General features: G+C 43.9%; 1 protein-coding gene across 1 annotated transcript; it reads right to left on the bottom strand.

The window, feature by feature from the left end:
* Positions 1-2,889: 2,889 nt before the first annotated feature.
* Positions 2,890-19,398, bottom strand: LOC130109867 (phosphatidylinositol 3-kinase regulatory subunit gamma-like). The gene is made up of 10 exons (XM_056276837.1): positions 19,071-19,398; positions 14,228-14,339; positions 12,973-13,071; positions 12,631-12,811; positions 11,182-11,307; positions 9,724-9,866; positions 6,889-7,065; positions 5,869-5,940; positions 5,503-5,664; positions 2,890-3,079 (listed from the first exon to the last, which is right to left on the bottom strand). The coding sequence occupies exons 1-10, from the start codon at positions 19,396-19,398 to the stop codon at positions 2,890-2,892; spliced, it is 1,590 nt and encodes a 529-aa protein (XP_056132812.1).
* Between the last annotated feature and the right edge of the window lie 1,957 nt (positions 19,399-21,355).

Here is a 21,355-nt window from a genome sequence, read left to right as displayed (position 1 = left end):
TTATCAGAACTGCCGGTCTGCATGAGCTAGCAGTTAGCTTAGCCTGCCCCGCTTCCGCATCCTGTCAGACTGCCCTCGGTGTTTCCTCCTTGGGCGCAGCTCCAGGCAGGGCCATGGTCCCTGGGCCCACAGGACACAGCGGACCAAGCTCTCCCAGCCGATCCAGCGCCAGCTCTTCCAGCCATCAAACGAAGACAAACTTAGACACAGACATGGACAAAGACACTGGGAGAGGTCGTCGCAAACGTAAGTTCGCGCTGCCACCTTCCCACACCAGTACTGGGTGAGGCTGCTGCAAATGTGAATTCGCACAGCCATCTTCCCACACCGGAAGCGTAAAATGTAACATACATAACATACATTATATGTAACATACATAACCTACTAACACATACATTACATACATTACATATACATAACATACATTGCTAGTACAACACACCAGTTTTTGTCATTAAAAACTCCACTCTTACCAATAAATATCCACATCCCCTGTGCTGTATTTGAAAACACAGAGTATCTCCACTTAACAGGAGACAGTGGCGTGCAAATGCCATGCCTAAATTATTTGTCCATCAGAGACTGGTCTCCTAAACACGAGTGTAAAACGGTCCATCCAGTAGTGCTGACTGTCACAACACGGTCTTTAATGGTGCTTCTTGCTAGCCAATGTTTTAAATGTGTGATTCCTATTATCAGAACTCAGATAAGATCCTATCCGATGATGAAACATGCTTACATTCATCAAAGAAAGGTATCAGATAAAGTATTGTTTAAGAAGCTGTGTAAAACTCTATGAGGACCCAAGACAGCACAAGAAAACTCCCCAAAAAACACAAAAAAACCCTCATAAATGACATTTAAGTCATTTCTGGAGACATCAATCTGGTCTATGTCACAAAGACAAAACGCCTAAATGCTACATGTACACTGCTTCAGGGCCAAACCAAGTGGAGAAACGGGTTTCTTTTATGATGCTACAGTTTGACAAACTAGATCTATTCAACTGGACATTTATAATGTGCATTTTGTGCAATTTGTTTCACTAATGAACTCAAAGAGAAGTGCATTTCATAGGTGATGCAGGTGGTAAGCAATAACATTGCTTTTTGATAGCTAGCTATTAAAGAAAATATTTCACCATGCAGACAGTAACAGATATTGCTATAACTTTACCCACTCACAGTGCACTAAACAGCTGCATGGTTACGACTAAGCTACTGTCCCATTGTAAAAGTCCACATGATGGCACTGCCTTCCATCCCCCTGCACACCAATAACAATGCTAACATGGTGCAACATGGCCATTAGGAGGGGTTGGAGAACCATTCAAAGGCACTTTTAAAAGCTAGACTCTATGTCACTGCTGCAGCAGAACTTATGGACTAGAGTGTTTATACACAACATGCAACTCTTGCCATCCCGGATATCTTCTCCAACATCAAGTCATTAACCCTTTTCTATTTAATAGTTTTGATTATTAATGTTTTGTCTAGAAATGCCAAGATTTATTTTTATTCACCCAGAACCAGCTAAAAGACATGGACCTGTCTGGCACCAGCTTTTTAAAGATTTGCTGAACATTTGCTGGCGGCACGGCTACAGACACATACTTGCTTTAGATTGACAACTCCAGCCAAATTTTTCAGCAGTGAAGAATTCGTAAAAGAATCCAATTATATTTCACAACAGGTTGTTCAATCTCAGCAATCTGACTGATCAAAGCTGGTTATACTGTTCTAGCAACACAAACACATTATAACCAAGGAATAGGTTGGTTATCTAGCTTATTTTCACATTTCTTACATATGTTAACTCATTTTAAGAGGCTTTTTCATTCAGTACTCTGCAGTCTCTTGCTCTTGTTCTATTACCATTATACCCATATTCCCTGTAAAGAAGGTATTTGTGCTATGCTAATACACAGAACTGATATATTTGACCCTTTTGACATTGTGACCTCTGACATGAGACTTCATTCAAACTAGGAACAAAGGTGCTAATCTGTGATGCCACAACCAAAAGACACAAACTACATCTGCTCTGTTGGAGATAACACGTTTGTTTGAGCATCCAAGTAATCTTTCTGTAGTGGTGATCAGTGTCAGGGCCCAGAAAATGCATTCACATCTTTGTTAAAGAGTGCAACCTCTTGTCAGCTTACTGTATTTGAAATGCCTGAAGATGCTCAAAGAAACTTGACGCGTCCTATTTCCAGCGTTGAGCAAGAACTGTCCATGCAAACAACTGTAGGCTTAACTTTCCAACAACATTGGAAAAAAAAACATCACCAAAACCACATAACTTATATTTTCTTATCTTATTTAAATTAAAAGTTGACATGGTCATTTATGTTCCTTGACCCTCAGGTCAGTGAAACCTGTTTAGACTCAGTTATACGATCCGATATCAAAAATGCATGGGCGCTGACAAAATCAGCGTTCTTTCTTTTGCTGAAAACCTAATTTTTACAAATGTGTTGCTTTTTTCCAACACCAGAGATAAAGTGAGAGCAGTTTTAGGGTGGATTATATACTTAAATCCTGAGGTGCGTCTCATATTTCAGCTACCTGGTTCACATAAAGTGCTGGGGTGTGTCATCACCATGTGCATTACCCACGATGCCACTGTGTGCCGAACAGTGCAAGGTCCCATCCTGAGCTCCCTTTTCCTGGAACCACCTCCAGAATCCCTTCGGCTCCATGAGCGAATTAAGAAAATGTCAATGCTAAGGACGGTCCCTTCAACTTCACCTCTTCATTGCCGATACTGCCTCATAGTACTACTCTTTAATTATAATCCATTAACAGAGTCGCTGTGCGTGGAGTGCCTCTTTAGTGCTAATCTATCTTTGGGAAACCCTCTGTCAGGGTGGAGTGCTGGTGTCTCTCAGATGGGCTGTTGGCTGAGAGCGGGCCAGGCCAATGTTACATTCAGTCGCTGGTTGTGTTGGACCAGTGAGGTGTGTCTGTAGTGCAGGACCAGTTCTCTCAGTGAGGGGTAGAGATTGTAGGGCTCTGCAAAGCCGTAGCCTGTGGATGTCCTGTAGATCACACAGTGCTTCACATCTCCATCTGCACTACAGCGGGAAAAAGTAGAGAGTACATCAGACTTTCTGCAACACTTAAAGACAAGGTCATGTTCAACGCACTTTATTTAATTAACGATGTGATTTTGTGTGGTTCAACAGATAGAGCGTGAGTTTAACAGGGTCACGATAAGTCCCAATTCAGACTGGCTGTTATTTTTTCCATTGTGTTTCATATTTCTCTCCAGGAAACAAGTAATCTTCTGTTAGTTTGTCTGAAACTGATTTTTTTTCTTTCTTTTTTTTCCCTTCTTTTTCTCCCCAATTGAATCTGGCCAATCACGCCACTCTCCAAGCCGTCCCGGTCGCTGCTCCACCCCCTCTGCTGATCCAGGGAGGGCTGCAGACTACCACATGCCTCCTCTGATACAGTGCATCCGGAAAGTATTCACACCCCTTCACTTTCCCCACATTTTGTTATGTTACAGCCTTATTCCTAAATGGATTAAATTCCTTTTTTCTCTCATCAATCTACAGACAATACCCCATAATGACAAAGTGAAAAAGGTTTTGTAGAAATTTTTGCAAATGTATTAAAAATAATAAACTGAAATATTGCATGTACATAAGTATTCACACCCTTTACTCAGTACTTGGTTGAGGCACCCGTGGCAGCGATTACAGCCCCAAGTCTTCTTTGGTATGAAGCTACAAGCTTGGCACACCTATATTTGGGGTATTTCTCCCATTCTTCTCTGCAGATCCTCTCTAGCTCTGTAAGGTTAGATGAGGAGTGTTGCTGCATAGCTATTTTCAGGTCTTTCCAGAGATGTTCAATGGGGGTCAGGTCTGGGCTCTGGCTGGGCCACTCAAGGACATTCACAGACTTGTCCCGAAGCCACTCCTTCGTTGTCTTGGCTGTGTGCTTAAGGTCATTGTCGTGTTGAAAGGTAAACCTTCGCCCCAGTCTGAGGTCCTGAGCACTCTTGAGCAGGTTTTCATCAAGGATCTCTCTGTACTTTGCTCCATTCATCTTTCCCTCTATCCTGACTAGTCTCCCAGTTCCTGCTGCTGAAAAACATCCCCACAGCATGATGCTGCCACCACCATGCTTCACTGTAGGGATGGTATTAGCAAGGTGATGAGAGGTGCCTGGTTTCCTCCAGACGTGATGTTTGGCATTCAGGCCAAAGAATTCAATCTTGGTTTCATCAGACCAGAGAATCTTGTTTCTCATGGTCTGAGAGTCCTTTAGGTGCGTTCTGGCAAACTCCAAGCGGGCTGTCATGTGCCTTTTACTGAGCAGAGGCTTCCGTCCGGCCACTCTACCATAAAGGCCTGATTGGTGGAGTGCTGCAGAGATGGTTGTCCTTCTGGAAGGTTCTCCCGTCTCCACAGAGGGATGCTGGAGCTCTGTCAGAGTGACCATCGGGTTCTTGGTCACCTCCCTGACCAAGGCCCTTCTCCCCCGATTGCTCAGTTTGGCTGGGTGGCCAGTTTTAGGAAGAATCCTGGTGGATTCAAACTTCTTCCATTTACGAATGGTGGAGACCACTGTGCTCTTCGGGACCTTCAAAGCTGTAGAATTTTTTTGTACCCTTCCCCAGATCTGTGCCTCGATACAATCCTGTGTCAGAGGTCCTTTGACTTCATGGCTTGGTTTCTGCTCTGACATGCACTGTCAACAGTGGGACCTTATATAGACAGGTGTGTGGCTTTCCAAATCATGTCCAATCAATTGAATTTACTATGGGTGGACTCCAATCAAGATGTAGAAACATCTCAAGAATGATCAGTGGAAACAGGATGAACCTGAGCTCAATTTTTAGTGTCATAGCAAAGGGTGTGAATACTTATGTACATGAAATATTTCAGTTTTTTATTTTTAATAAATTTGCAAAAATTTCTACAAAACCTTTTTCACTTTGTCATTATGGGGTATTGTATGTAGATTGATGAGAAAAAAAGGAATTTAATCCATTTTGGAATAAGGCTGTGACATAACAAAATGTGGGGAAAGCGAAGGGGTGTGAATACTTTCTGAATGCACTGCATATGTGGAGTTGCCAGCCGATTCTTTTCACCTGACAGTGAAGAGTTTTGCCAGGAGCACGTAGCATGCAGGATGATCACGCTATTCCCCCTAGTCCCCCCCCCCCCGAACAGCTGCCCTGACCGACCAGAGGAGGCGCCAGTGCAGCGACCAGTACACATACCCACATCCAGCTTCTCAACCGCAGACACGGCCAATTGTATATGTAGGGATGCCCGACTAAGCTGGAGGTATAACAGGGATTCGAACCAGTGATCCCTGTGTTGATACGCAACGAAATAGACCACCATGCTACCTGGACGCCCCTGAAACTGATTTTCTGGCAGGTGATTCTCAATCTCAGTGGAAACACCCAGGTTGAAGTGAATATGATGAATAAATCAAGATTTTAAGAAATAGTATGCAATGTCTCTACACTCACACCACAGAGCAGGCGAAGGAGCCCTTCTGAGTCTGGCTGTCTCTGATCAGGAAGGTCCCATCTCTCCTCCCTCGAAGGAGCTCCTCTGCCTGGGTTCGGCTCATACTGCCCACGTACCAGTTCTTGTCGTCACAGTGGGCATCGTTCACCAGGGTGTACGGGCTTTGGTAGAGGAGGGGGGGCATTTCATTTAGTTCAACAACTGATATGGTTCCCTTCAGTAATGCGTCTAATTTAGAAACTGTTTGTACAGAACCCTTTGGTTGTGTTGGACAATGCCCTGGTGTGGAGGCGTGTAACTGGGTAAACATAAAATAGGGTAAATGTAAACTAGGTGTTGCTGGCAAAAGGAGGGATAACACTCACTCTTCATCCTGGTTTTCCAACACCAGCCAGTCATGGATACGGTGCTTTTTTGTGCCTTGTTGGGTAAGCCACCTGTGACAATGATAAAACAAAGGAGTCCAAAGAGTGTGGTCCTTATTACTGAGTATGGTTAAGTTAAAAAGTTATAAAAACTACATACTTATTGAAACCCTTGCTACAAAAGCACCCTATTTGCTTTTTTTTCCTTTTTTTTTTTTGGATTGTTCCCCATTTTTCTCCCCAATTGTACTTGGCCAATGACCTCACTCTTCCGAGCTGTCCTGGTCTCTGCTCCACCCCCTCTGCCGATCCGGGGAGGGCTGCAGACTACCACATGCCCCCTCCAATACATGTGGAGTCGCCAGCCTCTTCTTTTCACCTGATAGTGAGGAGTTTCACCAGGGGGATGTAGTGCATGGGAGGATCATGCTGTTCCCCCCACTTCCCCTCCCCCACAAACAGGCGCCCCGACCAAGCCGGAGGTAACATTGGAATTTGAACCGGTCATCCTCATGTTGGTAGGCAGTGGAATAGACCGCTATGCTACCCGGACACCCAGCACCCTATTTGCTTTCTGTAAAAATCACATCTCATTGTGCATTAAAAAAATAAATGGTTTATTTGAAACAACTGCTTTTTGAAGTATAATTCAGCCATACCAGAAGATTGCTTTATTACTGGTTCCCATAACAAAAGAGATGAATTTGAGGTCCTGTTGTAAAACCTCACCATTAAAAAGCTTTTTAGAAACCTTTGGTGTTTTCCAAAAGAGCAACAACTAGGCTTAATCAAAGTTAACAGCTATGAGTATAGCATGTCAGTTTCATCTCTTGATTTCCTTACAGCAAAACTCCCAATAAGAAATAGGAAAAAGAGAAGCAGAAAAATCCAGTTTTCATAGTAAAGTTCAAATGTTTTAAAGCCTTTTGTTGCGTTTACATTTTCTTTAAGAGAAGAAAACTGATATTTACTGTCAGATCAACACTGCTGGAATTTGATTTTCTGAAGGTCTGCACTTACGATAGGTACTGGTCTCTGATCTTCCTGAGCTGGGCAAGGTCAGGTTTCAGGGCTAACAGCTTGCTGGCAGCCTCCATGTTGGCCAGCACCTCCCTCCTCAGCTCCTCCCCCAGCCTCTGCTGGCTACTGTGGATCTCCCCCACTTTCACTCGTAGCTCGTCAGGTTCACTTTGGATCCTGGGTGAGGGAAGAACAAAAACCTCATCAACGTATTTTACCAGACTATGAGGTGAAAAAGATTTTCATCAATGGAAACCTTTTGGTCAGAGACACGGTAATGAGAATTAAATGCCTTCCTGTTGATGAACATAAGTGGAGCATCACTTCAAAACCCAACAACATTTTCTGAGCAGAACAAAATATTGACCACATGAACAGCATTTCGCTGCAACACAAATGAAGTTGTTTCACCATGGAGAGGCGGATTTAAACGCGTTTCTTTTCCCCCAAACGGACTTCTGCAACAGTCACACCCTAGCTAGTACTGTACATGTGTGACAGGCACGTTCCCTCATCCCATTAGATGAGTTTTCCTGAAGCGATAACACTGATAACAGTGATAGTTCAAGACAAGCCTTATGCTGTTTTCTTTCACACTGAACATCAAACTCATTTCTTACTGCCCCAACACGCTTGTCTGCAGGTTGATAAAAATGAAGGAATATTGGGGTTGTTAGTTTATTGAAAAGTAGTCTATTTCACTATTATTCAAATAACAGGTGATTCATAAAACTTACAGGCTTTTTGAAATTTGGTTTTCATCAGCTTGCATTGATTCTCGGTGTTAAGCTCCCATATCAGAACTTTGTTTCACCTTTACGAAAGCACCCATTACTGTTATGCTATTTGACAACACCTTGGTAAATTTCAAGAGCTACATGTACTGTAACATGTCAGAAATTAAAACATCCTAGGGTGTCCAGGTGGTGTGGCGGTCAATTCCGTTGCCTACCAACATGGTGATCGCCGGTTTGAATCCCCATGTTACCTCCAGCTTGGTCAGGCGGCCCTACAGACACAATTGGCCGTGTCTGCGGGTGGGAAGCCAGATGTGGGTATGTGTCCTGGTCGCTGCACTAGCGCCTCCTCTGGTCGGTCGGGGTGCCTGTGGAGGGGGAACTGGGGGGAATAGCGTGATCCTCCCACGCGCTACGTCCCCCTGGCGAAAGTCCTCACTGTCAGCTGAAAAGAAGCGGCTGGCAACTCCACATGTATCAGAGGAGCCATGTGGTAGTCTACAGCCCTCCCCGGATCAGCAGAGGGGTGGAGCAGCAACCGGGACAGCTCGGAAGAGTGGCATAATTGGCCGGATACAATTGTCAGATCATTGTTAAAGGCAGACCCTGTTAAGATGTGTGTGGTAAGTCTGTGGCATGGCTGGGCTCTGGCACAGGTACAACAGCCCGTTATTAAAACAAAGGCTATTTATATGATGACGAGAGCTGCCACAAGCTCGTATACTTCCCAGGTGAGGATGCTCAACTCCATCTGTCATTGTGAAAAATGTCCTCCCATACTTTCACTACCCCTCCCCTCTTCCAACTCCACTCAAACACACACACACACACACATACCCAGATATCAGACCAAAACTAAAAACAAAGGCAAAGTGCAACAACCAGGTGGCTTTCATTTGCCCTGGAGGCTGCTGTTTCACACCATTACGGAGTATGCCTTTAATGAAAAAGAAAGACCACTTCTGAAAGCTTATAGCCCATAGTCCGATATGTACTTTTCAGTAAAAGCAAGTGATCAGGTCACTGATCAAGTGATCAGGTCACTTATTGACATTCAGTCAATAAGAACTGATCTGTATCGACAAATACTCAACGTTTAGTACTTTTTTCCCTACTTTTTCTCCCCAATTGTATCCGGCCAATTATCCCTCTCTTCCAAGCCATCCCAGTGACTGCTCCATCCTGTCTGCCGATCTGGGGAGGGCTGCAGACTACCACATGCTCCTCCGATACATGTGGAGTTGCCAGCCACTTCTTTTCGCCTGATGGTGAGGAGTTTCACCAGGGGGACATAGTGTGTGGGAGGATCACACTATTCCCCCTCCAGTCCCCCCCCCCCCCGAACAGACGCCCTGACTGACCAGAGGAGGGGCTAGTGCAGTGACCAGGACACATGCCCACATCCGGCTTCCTACCCGCAGACACGGCCAATTGTGTCTGTAGCGACGCCCGACGAAGCCAGAGGCAACACGGAACATTTAGTACTTTGAGTCTGTATCAGCAATGAGAAAGTGCATCCCTGCTGTCGAGTCAGGGCTCTGACCTGATGACTACTGATGACTGTTGTCCTCTGAAATCCCATCATGCTACTTTGGAACAGACAACTAATGAGGTTGGGAGAGTATGGTAGACAATGTTGAGGGGAAAATAAAGTGTTCAAGTCCACCTCTCATTTGTCGTGAAATGATTTCCGCTGTGCTGTGGTCTAATGCCACCGTGTAGTAGCTGAATGTTCTTTTGTTGTGGCTAAATGCTATTGCATTGAAGGTTAGTGTTGTTGAGCTGTCAATTTTTCATTGCTTTACAATTGTGTGTTGGCTTAAGGCTGCTGTGTTGTGAATTATTGTTGTTGTCAATATTATTTTTTCTGGTTCGTCAGTGTCAATGTTGTGCCACCCTGAGCCACTCTACTTCAGTGTATGAAAGACATTGCTCAAGGCTCTCCCTCATACTGAAATTAAATTAAAATGACTATGCTCTGATTTAGGCTCGAATTATATGTTTTTGCAAAAGGAAAACAGGTGAAATCTTTCCACTGCACAATAAATTACACTAAATTCAAAAGGTGTGAAAGTGTGTGCGAGTATTGAACACATACCTCTCAGTGTCCGTACTGTTCTCAGGTCTGAGGAACATGTCTATGTATTCCTTGCTGTAATGCTCTTGGCTCTCACATTGCTCCTCAAAGATCCGCATGATTTTAGCAAACACCTCAGTGGCTGTCTGCTTGCCTGGCTGCTCCTGAGGAATATGGGAAACAAAACACTTACATCTACATTTAAGGCATTTAGCTGAAGCTTACATCTAAAGTGACTTACACTGAGAGCAACAGTACAACAATCTCTGACTACCGATGACTCTAAAAACACCCAGTAGTAAAACATTCAAGGGTCAACACCTTAGAAATACAATAGATCTAACAAATGTACTTGTTGGCATGAAGCTTTATCGGTTAGCCACACAGAAAGAAGGTCCTGATCATTCTGCTGGTATTCGTGCACGTTTCTGCCATATACTCATGTTTCCATAGTCCATGGACATGTGTGTGTTAGCTACATCGGCCACTTTAAACTCCAAGCAACTCTGAATCAAATTAAGCAGGTAAATCTTGAGTAATGAGTGAATAAATGTTTGAGACCGTTGAGTTCTTATGTGTGATATTAGAGAAGAGCGCCGAGTAAGAGAAAAGGAATAAAATGTTTTCTTAGACAAGGACAAAGAATTTTAAGTGCAAGTTCAGCAAGTAGTAGTGTTATTTGTGTGTTGTGTTAATAACTGCTTATATGTGTATATACTACTACTAGTGCTACTTTAGGCTGCTCCCGTTAGGGGTCGCCACAGCGGATCTTCCGTTTCCATTTCTTCCTGTCCTCTGCATCCTCCTCTGTTAGGCAAGCCACATGCATGTCTTCTCTCACCACATCCATAAATCTCCTCTTTGGCCTTCCTCTTTTCCTCTTCCCTGGCAGCTCCATATTCACCATCCTTCTCCCAATATACCCAGCATCTCTCCTCCACCCATGTCCAAACCATCTCAACCTTGCCTCTCTTGCTTTGTCTCCACACCGTCCAACCTGAGCTGTGCCTCTAATATACTCATTCCTAATTCTGTCCTCCTTCCTCACTCACAATGAAAATCTTAGCATGTTCAACTCTGCCACCTCCAGCTCCGCCTCCTGTCTTTTCATCAGTGCCACTGTCTCCACAAACCATATACCATAGCGGGTCTCAGTACCATCTTGTAAACCTTCCCTTGAACTCTCTCTCTCTCTCTCTCTCTCACTATATACATACATATATATATATGTGTGTGTGTGTGTGTGTGTGTGTGTGTGTGTGTGTGTGTGTGTGTGTGTATTGTTTATTTATGAAGTGAGTTTGCGGACTAAAAAAAAACAGGGATCATATGAGATCTTCCAATCACACTGTAAATCTTACACCCTCTTTCCTCAAGACCTAAGTTGTGAAACAGTCCTGGACCTCACTGAATTCAAGTCAGTTGTATTGAAGGTCTGGCAAAGCCCAGGCCATCCATGTTTTGTCCCTCCTCCTATACCTGGAAGGTCCGTATTAACTCCTGGAAGAGCAAATCAGAGTCTTTGTCGGTCTGCCAGCGCTGCTGCTGGTAGATCTTCGGCTGTTCTCCCTCTGTCTTATCATTGTGCTCCTTCAGCAGCTGCTGCTGGTCAGGGCATAACAGATACAGACAACATCATCAACACAGGAGCGAGGGATGCTTCATTTCCATGAAAGATTTCCTTTTTTTTGTGGATTTTTTCCCCCCTGTTCTCCTCAATTGTACTTGGCAAGTTACCCCACTCTTCCAAGCCATCCTGGTCGCTGCTCCAGCCCCTCTGCCAATCTGGGGAGGGCTGCAGACTACCACGTCTCCTCCGATACATGTGGAGTCGCCAGCTGCTTCTTTTCACCTGACAGTGAGGAGTTTTGCCAGGGGGACGTAGCGCATGGGAGAATCACGCTATTCTCCCAGTTCCCCCTCCCCCTGAACAGGTGTCCCTATCGACCAGAGGCGGCGCTAGTGCAGCGATCAGGAGACATACCCACATCCAGCTTCCCACCCGCAAACACTGCCAGAGGTAACACGGGGATTCGAACCGGCGATCCCCATGTTGGTAGGCAACGGAATAGACTGCTACGCTACCCGGACGCCCCAAAGATCTCCTTTTTAAAGAAGCCAATCTATTTTCTTTGACATTTCACAGCTTGTAGGTTTATCTCAAACCTATGGATAAGCCTTTGAAATGATTTTCTACCATTTCACAGATCTTCAAAGACCAACATACATCACAATTAACCACTGGCAAGGAGTGCCGAGGTCAAACCCACAGCATCCCGGACACGAAGGGAACACACTGCTGTGCTCTTGTGCTATCATGTATTACAGAGGACTGCCTGGGACAGACATGAGAGCTGGAAATGATGGTAAGCCTCGTTTTCAAAAGACATGGTGAGCATTTTGAGTGCAAGTGAAGACCAAAGTTCATGTGGTTTAGGTTTTCATTTGTGTGTGTTTTGTTTCTGAGAAATTTGCCCCATCCTGCTGTCAGTAATAATTTGCAATGCAAGTGCAAAACAATAGTGTATTAAACCCCCTTTTGGAAACACCTGTATTACATTATTCATTCTCATTACAGCTTACTGAAAAAAAATGAACTCACGTTGGCCTTGGAATTGGCCTTTGAGGGGGAAAAAAAGTTTTACATTTTTTTTGCCTTTAGTGGGTCACAAAAAAGAAATGATGAATGACATGTTAAAAAATATTTCAGGATTCTCTTGAAAAAAAATTGTTGCATGCTATTTGTACATAAAAACGTATGAATCACCATAACAGCGGCACGTATTATGCTGAAGTTCTTAAACAAACAATGAATGCGTTCCTGCCAACTTGCTTTTGGTCACTCTGGATGAAATAAAATGCCTAAAATGCAAAATGGGAATTTTCATACAGGGAGAGTTGTAGGGCCAGCAGGCCATGGATGCCAACCTGCTGGTGTCTGGAGACTGGGTAGAGTAGTCGTGTGTCCAGTTTGGCATTGTAAGGGGCCAGGGACTCTTTGTGGTAATACTGGATCAGCTCCACCAAAGAGGGGAAGGCAAGCGGCTCAGCGAAACCATACTTCCCTCCCCGCTGAAAAATCCTAATCAGTCTGTTGTTCCCCTCCTTCCTGCAAAAAGCCATACATGACAGTTGGAAACAGCTCTTAACGCCCCCACATAGTTGACATTGTGTTAGTGCATGCTTTTGTTGGGAGTGTCTTATATCACTACAGGAGCATACAAGTGCAAACAAATAATAAAAAAGACTAAATGACATCAATTCATTTACCTAAGAGTGAGTGTAAATTCCCCTTTAACCTTACTGGAGGCGTCTCGGACCAGGAAGGTGCCATCAGGAGTGTCTCTCATCATCTCATTTACCTCTTCTCTAGACAAAAAAGAGAGATGGAAAAATGCTAAAAACATTCAAAACAGGACAGAACTCCTGGACAGTGAAAAAGCGAATAAACTACTTTTTAAACTTTGTTCAGGGTTATAATTTGCTTGTTTCATCTGCCAATGAAGATAAAGGCAGACAGATCGTCCTTGCAACTGCTGAATGTGGGAAGATTGTGGCGCGAACTCATATCTGCAGTGGCTTCACCCAGTATCGACTATGCAGTGTCTTTGTTCATGTCTGCGTCTGCGTCTAGGTTTGTCTCAACGTGTGAAGTTTTATTTCGATCTCCGATTTTTTTTTTTCTCCCCCGTTTAATGGCTGGGAGAACTAGTGTTGGATCGGCCGAGAGAGCTTGGTCTGCTGAATCCTGTGGGCCAGGGACCACGGCCCTGTTTGGAGCTGTGCCCAAGAGGAAACACCGAGGCGGTCTAGTGGTGGCCTTGCCTGGTGTCAACTGTGCAGTGTTTTTGTCTGCGTCTGTGTTTGTGTCGTTATGTGGAGTGCGGGGGAAGCGTGTCGAAGGTGTCTGGCTGGGAGAGCTAGCATTGGATCGGCTGAGGGAGCCTGGTCTGCTGCTTTCGGTGGGCCCAAGGACCATGGCCCAGCCTGGAGCTGCACCCTAAGAGGAAGCACCGAGGGCAGTCTGACAAGATGCGGAAGCAGGGCAGGCTAAGCTAACTGCTAGTTCATGCAGACCGGCAGTTCCGACAGTCATCCTGGCTGGAGTTCGTTCTCTGGACGGTGGAATTTTTGGACTGTGTTGCACTGAGTGGACTGTGTTGTTAACTGTTTTAGTTCTTTTTTGTTTTTTTGTTGTTTTTTTTTCCTTTGTTCTCTCTGTTTTTGTGTGTTTTTGGTGGTATCAGTTTTGGACATTTTGGATGTGTGTTTTTATCGTTTGTGTTGCACCGCTGTGGGCTGGGTGAAATGAAATTTCGTTTCTTTTGTGTACACAAGTACATGATAGAAATGACAATAAATTGTTCCTGATTCCTGATTACAGAAGAGCAAAGCTCAGTCAGTCTTCAGGGATGCTCCCTGGTCTTTCTACCAGATTTTAACACAAGTCAGAGATTATTTGCAAGCATAAAAAAAAAAAGATTTGTGGTCTATACAAGCTGTAAATCCTTGATGTTGCTGATACCTTGAGATGTCTCCCCAGTACCACTCTGCATCAGATAACAGGTTGTCATCAGTGCTGGAATCACATGTTGCCATGGCTTTGGCTTTGGCTTTGTTGGCTCTGGGCGAACAAGCTGTCGAGAGAGGTGACAAGATATGTGGCCATCAAAAGGACTCTCTATCTCTAAGACATAAAAAATCCAGTCTGTTTTTCAGATCTGGAATGGCTCTGCCTCAGATTAGATATTAGACCTCCAGGAGCATCACATTTTGAGAGTCCTTGCTCTCACCCAGTCCAGGCTACCTCCTAATTCAAAGCCTGTTACTAAGTCCTAACCCCCAAACACTGGAACGATCCCTCCCTACCACAACTGCCCCTGTCTGTCTGTCTGTCTGTCTGTCTGTCTGTCTGTCTGTCTGTCTGTCTGTCTGTCTGTCTGTCTGTCTGTCTGTCTGTCTTTCTATCTCTGTATCTATCTGTGTATCATATTATTCTGTTTGACACCACTGTTGATACTAAAATTGTGTTTTTTGTTCTCCTCAGTTCCTTCTATGTCCTGTTTAGGTCATAGCACACAAATTCTTATTTGTCTTTGGTGCAGTTAATTAATGACAGGCTGACCTAACATCAGTGAAAAAGTAAAGTGAATGGAGCTTTTTCACAGTTTCTCCCAAAGACAACAAAGAAGTTGTTTGTAAAGGCTTGTCTCCTGAGAAGGGATTGTAAACCTTTCAATTATTATTATTATACTGAGCTGAAAAACATGTTGATATGGGCCTAGGATGGTACACCTGATTGCCCTGGTGATAAATTCAACAATAACCGAGTCATCACATGGCCCCGTTGAGGGAGAAAATCTATGCTTTTTCTCACATTCACACAGTACAATTACCCCCCCCCCCGTTTTGCTGATGTAGCTAATATGGGGGCGTTAGAGATGCCAAGACCCATGTGATGTAGACGACACATGTGCAGGCCCAGCATGTTAGACTATTAAAACATGAAGCAAGTCGAAAGACAACACACCTGCATTAGCCAATTAAACTCTCGAACACCTTCAGCCTAACCCACACCACCATCACTGTCCTCTACAGCTACACCCCTTTATATCCTTTATACATGGACACCAACATCATTGGCCACTACATCTACACCCCTTTATATTCTTTATACATGGGCACCACCTTCACTGTCCACTACATCTACACCCCTTTATATCCTTTATACATGGACACCGCCTTCAATGGACACTACATCTACACCCTTTATATCCTTTATACACAGACACCACCATCGCTGTCCTCTACATCTACACCCCTTTATATCCTTTATACATGGACACCACCATCACTGTCCTCTACATCTTCACCCTTTATATCCTTTATACATGGACACCACCATCACTGTCCTCTACATCTACACCTCTTTATATCCTTTATACATGGACACCACCATCACTGTCCTCTACATCTACACCTTTTATATCACTTTTTACTAAATGTGAGTAGGCAGAAACAGGCCATAAAAACCAATGTTTACTTACTCCTTAACAATAAAGATGGGCCACTGGCCAAAGAACTTCTTCACTAAAAGTCTAACCTACCACTTGAAAATACAACATACTAATCAGCACACTGAGTACAGTGACACACTGCTGTGGAGTGACAACAGAGACGGAAGAGAGAGCCCAGAAAGTTGAATCAGTTCATCTGAACACATCAAATACTCCATCAGTGATCAAAGTCTGAAAACAAAAACTAATTTCTGCCATGGCAATACAACAGCAAAGGGCACAGCAGAAAAAAAAGCATAACGTTCATTGTCTTGGATGACCAACCGCTCTTAGTTATCAAACTGGTAGACAGCACTTTTTTTTTCTTTTCTTTTTTTTGGTAACTGTTTTGATTTTGATCAAAAACTCAGGATAGGCCAAGAATTTTTATTTTGATGCCTCCCTAATCTCGCTCTCTCAACAAAGCTATACAAAGAAAAGCTATAGTGTTTGCTGTGTCCTACCTTCGTTCTTGGGCAGGTTGTCTCTAAGGAAAGAAAACAACACTCGGGAACAGCAGGGCAGGGCGAGTTGGGCAGGAAAACCATGAGGGTGTTACCCTGTCCCATCTCAAGCCCCGAGAACTCTGGAAAAAAAACGGCCACGTCCAGTCTGTACGTGGCTGTGTAAGCACTACTGGGCCTCTGGCGAGCAGTCCAGAGGGAGATATGGTTGCGTTGCTTGGTCTTGTACCATCTGGGAGACACTGCCCAGACTCGTTGGGTGACAGGTGACACTGTCTGAGTGCCTTAAATACCAAACCCGGCGCTCCTCTACTCCAGCTCAGGCACAGTCAGCCAGACTAGCTGCTGCTTGACCGTTCAGCCTCGCCTCGCCCAACAAACAACAGCTGTCTGCTCAGACCTGCCCTGCCAGGCCTCGTACACCAGACCTATGGGGCTGCACTGCGACTGTGTTTTCAATTATTGTGAGTGGGTGTGTTGCCTTGGCATTAGGGGGCTAGGGACAGGTGAGAATCTGTCTGTCAGGCATTTTACAAGCATGTTTGTGTGTGTGTGTGTGTGTGTGTGTGTGTGTGTGTGTGTGTGTGTGTGTGTGTGTGTGTGTGTGGGGAAAGAGGTGTGTTTTTAGCTTTTAGTAGTTTATTTAGATCATCCCTTCAGCACTCAGATTGGCATGCTTCATGAAGTATTAAATCACTGGTGTAGACATAAGCTATATCAGATAGGAATCACACGTATGCAGCTATAAAATTACATTGAGCATGAACTTGTTAACTGAGTGCCAACAACCAGCAAAGCTCTGTCACAGTGTGCCTCGAAGAAACCCTCTGACATAATTACTCTTAAAGACAATGTGAACATGTACTTTTTAACTTTGTTAGCTCATTTCATCATTTCCATATTATGTACATAGTACAGTATTCGGTAACACTTTATTTTAGGGGTTCGGGAATTACCTTGTAATTTCCTAGTGATAAGGTGGTAGTTTTTACAGGTAATTTTACAGCTAACCCTAACCCTAACCCAAATTACAAGGTAATTTCAATCGTATTTCTAAGAAATTACGGGATAATTACCACCTCATTACTAGGAAATTACTTGGTAATCTCCGACCCCCTAAAATAAAGTGTAAACCAGTATTCAATAACTTAAGTGGAAAAAAATCACAAAAATTAAAATTTTAATCATTTAACATTAAAAACTAATCATCTTAACTTCCTCTAAAACAGACAGTTTTTGTGATTGCATCACCAAGTGTGGGCGGACGGGAGAAAAACATTCCAGCCATTAATATCATAAAATGTTTCGCACAAACCAATCAAATATCTGAAGGCTGTGCCTACATTTTGGCCTGCCCTAACATCCTGGTTTTCCCCCCCCCCCTGTTTTTCTCCCCAATTGTATCCGGCCAATTACCCCACTCTTCCAAGCCGTCCCAGTTGCTGCTCCACCCTCTGCCGATCTGGGGAGGGCTGCAGACTACCACATGCCTCCTCCGATACATGTGGAGTCACCAGCTGCTTCTTTTCACCTGACAGCGAAGGCTTTCACCAGGGGGACCTAGCGCATGGGAAGATCACGCTATTCCCCCCAGTTCTTCCTCTTCCCCGAACAGGCGCCCCGACTGACCAGAGGAGACGCTAGTGCACCCCACCTGCAGAAACAGCCAATTGTGTCCCTGTGTACCAACACAGGGATTCAAACCAATGATCCCTGTGTTGGTAGGCAATGAAATAGACCACTACGCTACCTGGACGCCCTTAACATCCTGTTTTACTTGGAAATACTTCATATTATAGAAGCAAGATACGCTCTGAATGCCGTTTCACACTATCTTTACATCCTGTTTTATGGTTCATCTCAGCAAGACAGCACAACATTTATTTACTGATGAGATTAGAACAGATTTCAACATTTTCTCTGATGGCTTTTTAAGTAATGTTAGATAATCTCTGTGTGTGTTGTGATTAAGTTTTGCCTGGACCATCACAAGCCTTGCTTGCTCCCATATCTCATTTGCTGCAGATGAGCAGCAATCTGGACAAAATATTACTGCTGTGCATCCAGGACTAGTCACTGAATGTATTGGAGGATAACAAGTGCATTGAAAACACATTTGTTATCACAGCCAAAAGAAACCTGGTCAGATTCTGGCCATACAGTATCTGAAAGTATTTTCTCTGAAATTTTTTTTTTTACTTGTAAAGTGCCAGATGATAAATAAATAAACAAATCACCTGCCAACAGTGGTTGACTAAGGTCTAAGAAGTGATGTAATTTCTTGAAAAAAAATCTCAACTCGAAAATTTTAATAGGAATCTTAACAAAACCATTTAGAGTACTTCATTTTATTGTCTAAAATTCCTGTGTCTGCACTACTGTAATTTATTCTTTTGGCTTGACGTTACTGAATAAATAGTCAGGACTGGGAGCTATCCAAGATGTTTTCAAGGATTAAAATTACGGAATTTGAATGACATTTCAAAACATACTTTAGTTAATAGGTTATCAGGGGTATTATCAGGATACATATTAAAACATAATATCTGAGCATGCAGAACAGTCATAATACAACACCACTACTATTGTACAGTTACAGCTCAAGCAATTCACTCCATGAAAAATTTTGGTCATTTTGTCTTGAAATAGATGGGATTAATGACCTGCATGAATGCAATATTAAATTACTTGCTCCTTTAACCCCAGAAAGTTGAATCAGTTCATCTGGACACAAAGTTTAATGTGTCCAGATGAACTGACTCAACTTTCTGGGATTTCTTTCCTTGAGCATGCCTCAAGACACTTGTTCCTTTAAACTCAGTTCTGTCAATGAGATGTACAGATTTACCTTGCTGTGATGATGGAGGCTTGGGCTTTATGGCTGCAGGTATTTCCCTCTGTTGTTGTGATTGGACAAGAGGTAGTGTCCCCATCATCACATGAGGCTCAGAATGAACCCAGGCCCCAGGACACTCCGCTCTCTGACTTGTGCGCTTATTGACATCCACAGGCCAGCCCAGCTGCACCTGCTGCTTCTTATCCCCCTCCCTGAGAGTGAGAGACACTATGGAGGACGTGGCGACTGTCAGGAGCTCCCCTGGATGGAGCTTGTTGCCTTCTGCCCATTCCTTGTTACATATATCAAACGGTTGCAGCTTGAGGTCCTCAGCCTCCATTTTTAAAACAGTCGAGCTAGGTTTTACTGAGATGGCAAGCTGGCAGAATGGGAAGCCACAATGATGGCCACAATGTTTAAATCCTATCAGCTAAAAGTCACATCCATGGCTGAAGGTGGAGTGATGGTGTCCCCAGTCAGGGTGCAGAACACAGGGCTGGTCTGTGGTATGGAGGTAGCGCACTGCCCTCAGCATGGAGCCCCAGTTTATCCACATTATGCAGTGGACCTAATTGTATTCAGAGAAGATTTAGTGAGCATGAATGCTCTTTTTTTTTTATAATCATCAATTTACAGAAATCCTTACCTGGGAGCGTCCCAGCACTACCTTTGTCTATTACTGTCAGCCGCTGAGCGGTTCCACTTGTGCAGTTTGGAGGTTTGGTGCCTTACTCAAGGGCATGCTGTCAGTAGTTGTGCAGGGAGGTATGTACAGTCTTGGCCAGACCTAGTCCAGGGACTGGCGGTGTGTTCTAGGAGAGGGGGAGATGAGGACTTGGCTGCCAGATCTCCTCTGTGACTAATTCACCCCCTCATATGCTCAGACCTACAAGAGACAAGGCACAGGCAAAATGTCGACAAATCCAACACAGAATCAGATCTGTTTCACTGGCCATGTAAGTTTGCACACATACAAGGAAAGAAAATTGGATTAGAGGATAAAGACTTAAAAATCTAAATCTAGGAAATATGCTAAATTATTCTATACTAAATAGGCATGGTCTACGTAAGAGCCCAAATGTCTGCACTGATAGGTTTGATTAGCCTATTTCCTTTGGTTTATTATGATTTGTGTACGAACAGATTTGAAACTGCTGTGTTACTAGATATATAGGATCTTGGTTGCTTATCTGACAGGTCTACTGTCTTTTCAGGGTATAGATTTTTATTATTTTCGAACACATCCTATGGGGAAATATTGTTAAATATAATGAGCTAGATAAAGAAAGCAAGTTTTCTGCTCAGTACGCTATATCCAAATGTTAGTCATCAATTTTCTAACTTAAGAAGGACAAACGGTCATTCACTGGTGGATCAAGCAATGATTAGACCCAATGAGTTGTAAAGATTGCAGTTGCAATTGAAAAGGTATTCCCTGTCCTTTATGAAAACAAATTTTAATTTCATGACAGAATCCCAAAATGAGAAATGATAACCCTTGACTCTGTTAAATTGGTCCGAAGAATACACTCCAATTATTCATTTTTTACATACAATGTGTTAAAATTCTAAAATATTTGCCATATGTACCACCAAACGACTTCGGCCTCAATTTGGTCTCGTGGTCTCTCTTGTTAATTGAATGGTGGTGAATCTCAGAGATGGGACCCTGGGTTATGCGCCATTTTACCCTACGCCTTCGAGATTTCCACCGGCCGGCACAGAAGCTCGGAATGACGCAGAGACATGACAGCTTAGTGTGGACAGAACTTTGACACAGCATTTCTTCTCGATAAGACCTGGACAATCTGGAAAAGAAATGTTATTAGGGACACTTAGAAACACAAGATAACAACTGCCTACCTGGGCCAAGACAGCGCCAGCTCGCTGTAAGGGAACTCGCACATTTAGCTGACCTCCATGAAGCATCGGAAAAGGTGCCTGGACGGACACGTGTTACAGACTGAACCAACCGCAGGCCTCGGTCATCACGCCATCCTAACTCCCTCCACCCCCCCAGTGTCGTCCTGCTGTCCTCCATCTTTAGAAATCCCCTCCTCTCCGCCGTTGTCCATTCCCTCAGATTGGCACCTTTTCCCAGGACTCCGACTCCTCAGGGTATTCCATCCCCACTTGTCGGCGACATCCCCTGCATGAAAATCGATCCCATTTAAAGACATCGCCTACTTTTCTTCTACTTCAAGAGAACTGCCTTGGAATTGGTCAACACATCTATGGAGTCTTTGGAATCAAATTTAGGTCTTCGAAAAGTAACTGTAGGTTTTAAAGATGTGCTG

Source organism: Lampris incognitus, chromosome 3 (assembly GCF_029633865.1).
Source record: "Lampris incognitus isolate fLamInc1 chromosome 3, fLamInc1.hap2, whole genome shotgun sequence".
NCBI classification, from domain to species: domain Eukaryota; kingdom Metazoa; phylum Chordata; class Actinopteri; order Lampriformes; family Lampridae; genus Lampris; species Lampris incognitus.
This window is presented reverse-complemented; position numbering and strand designations above follow the sequence as displayed.

Coding starts and splice junctions, on each gene's coding strand:
- LOC130109867 (XM_056276837.1), bottom strand. CDS start 19,398: ATGGAGGCTGAGGACCTCAAGCTGCAACCGTTTGATATATGTAACAAG. Junction 14,340..19,070: donor GCCTCCATCATCACAGCAAG/GTAAATCTGTAC, acceptor CTCTCTCGACAG/CTTGTTCGCCCAGAGCCAAC. Junction 11,308..12,630: donor CAGTCTCCAGACACCAGCAG/GTTGGCATCCAT, acceptor TGCCCTGACCAG/CAGCAGCTGCTGAAGGAGCA.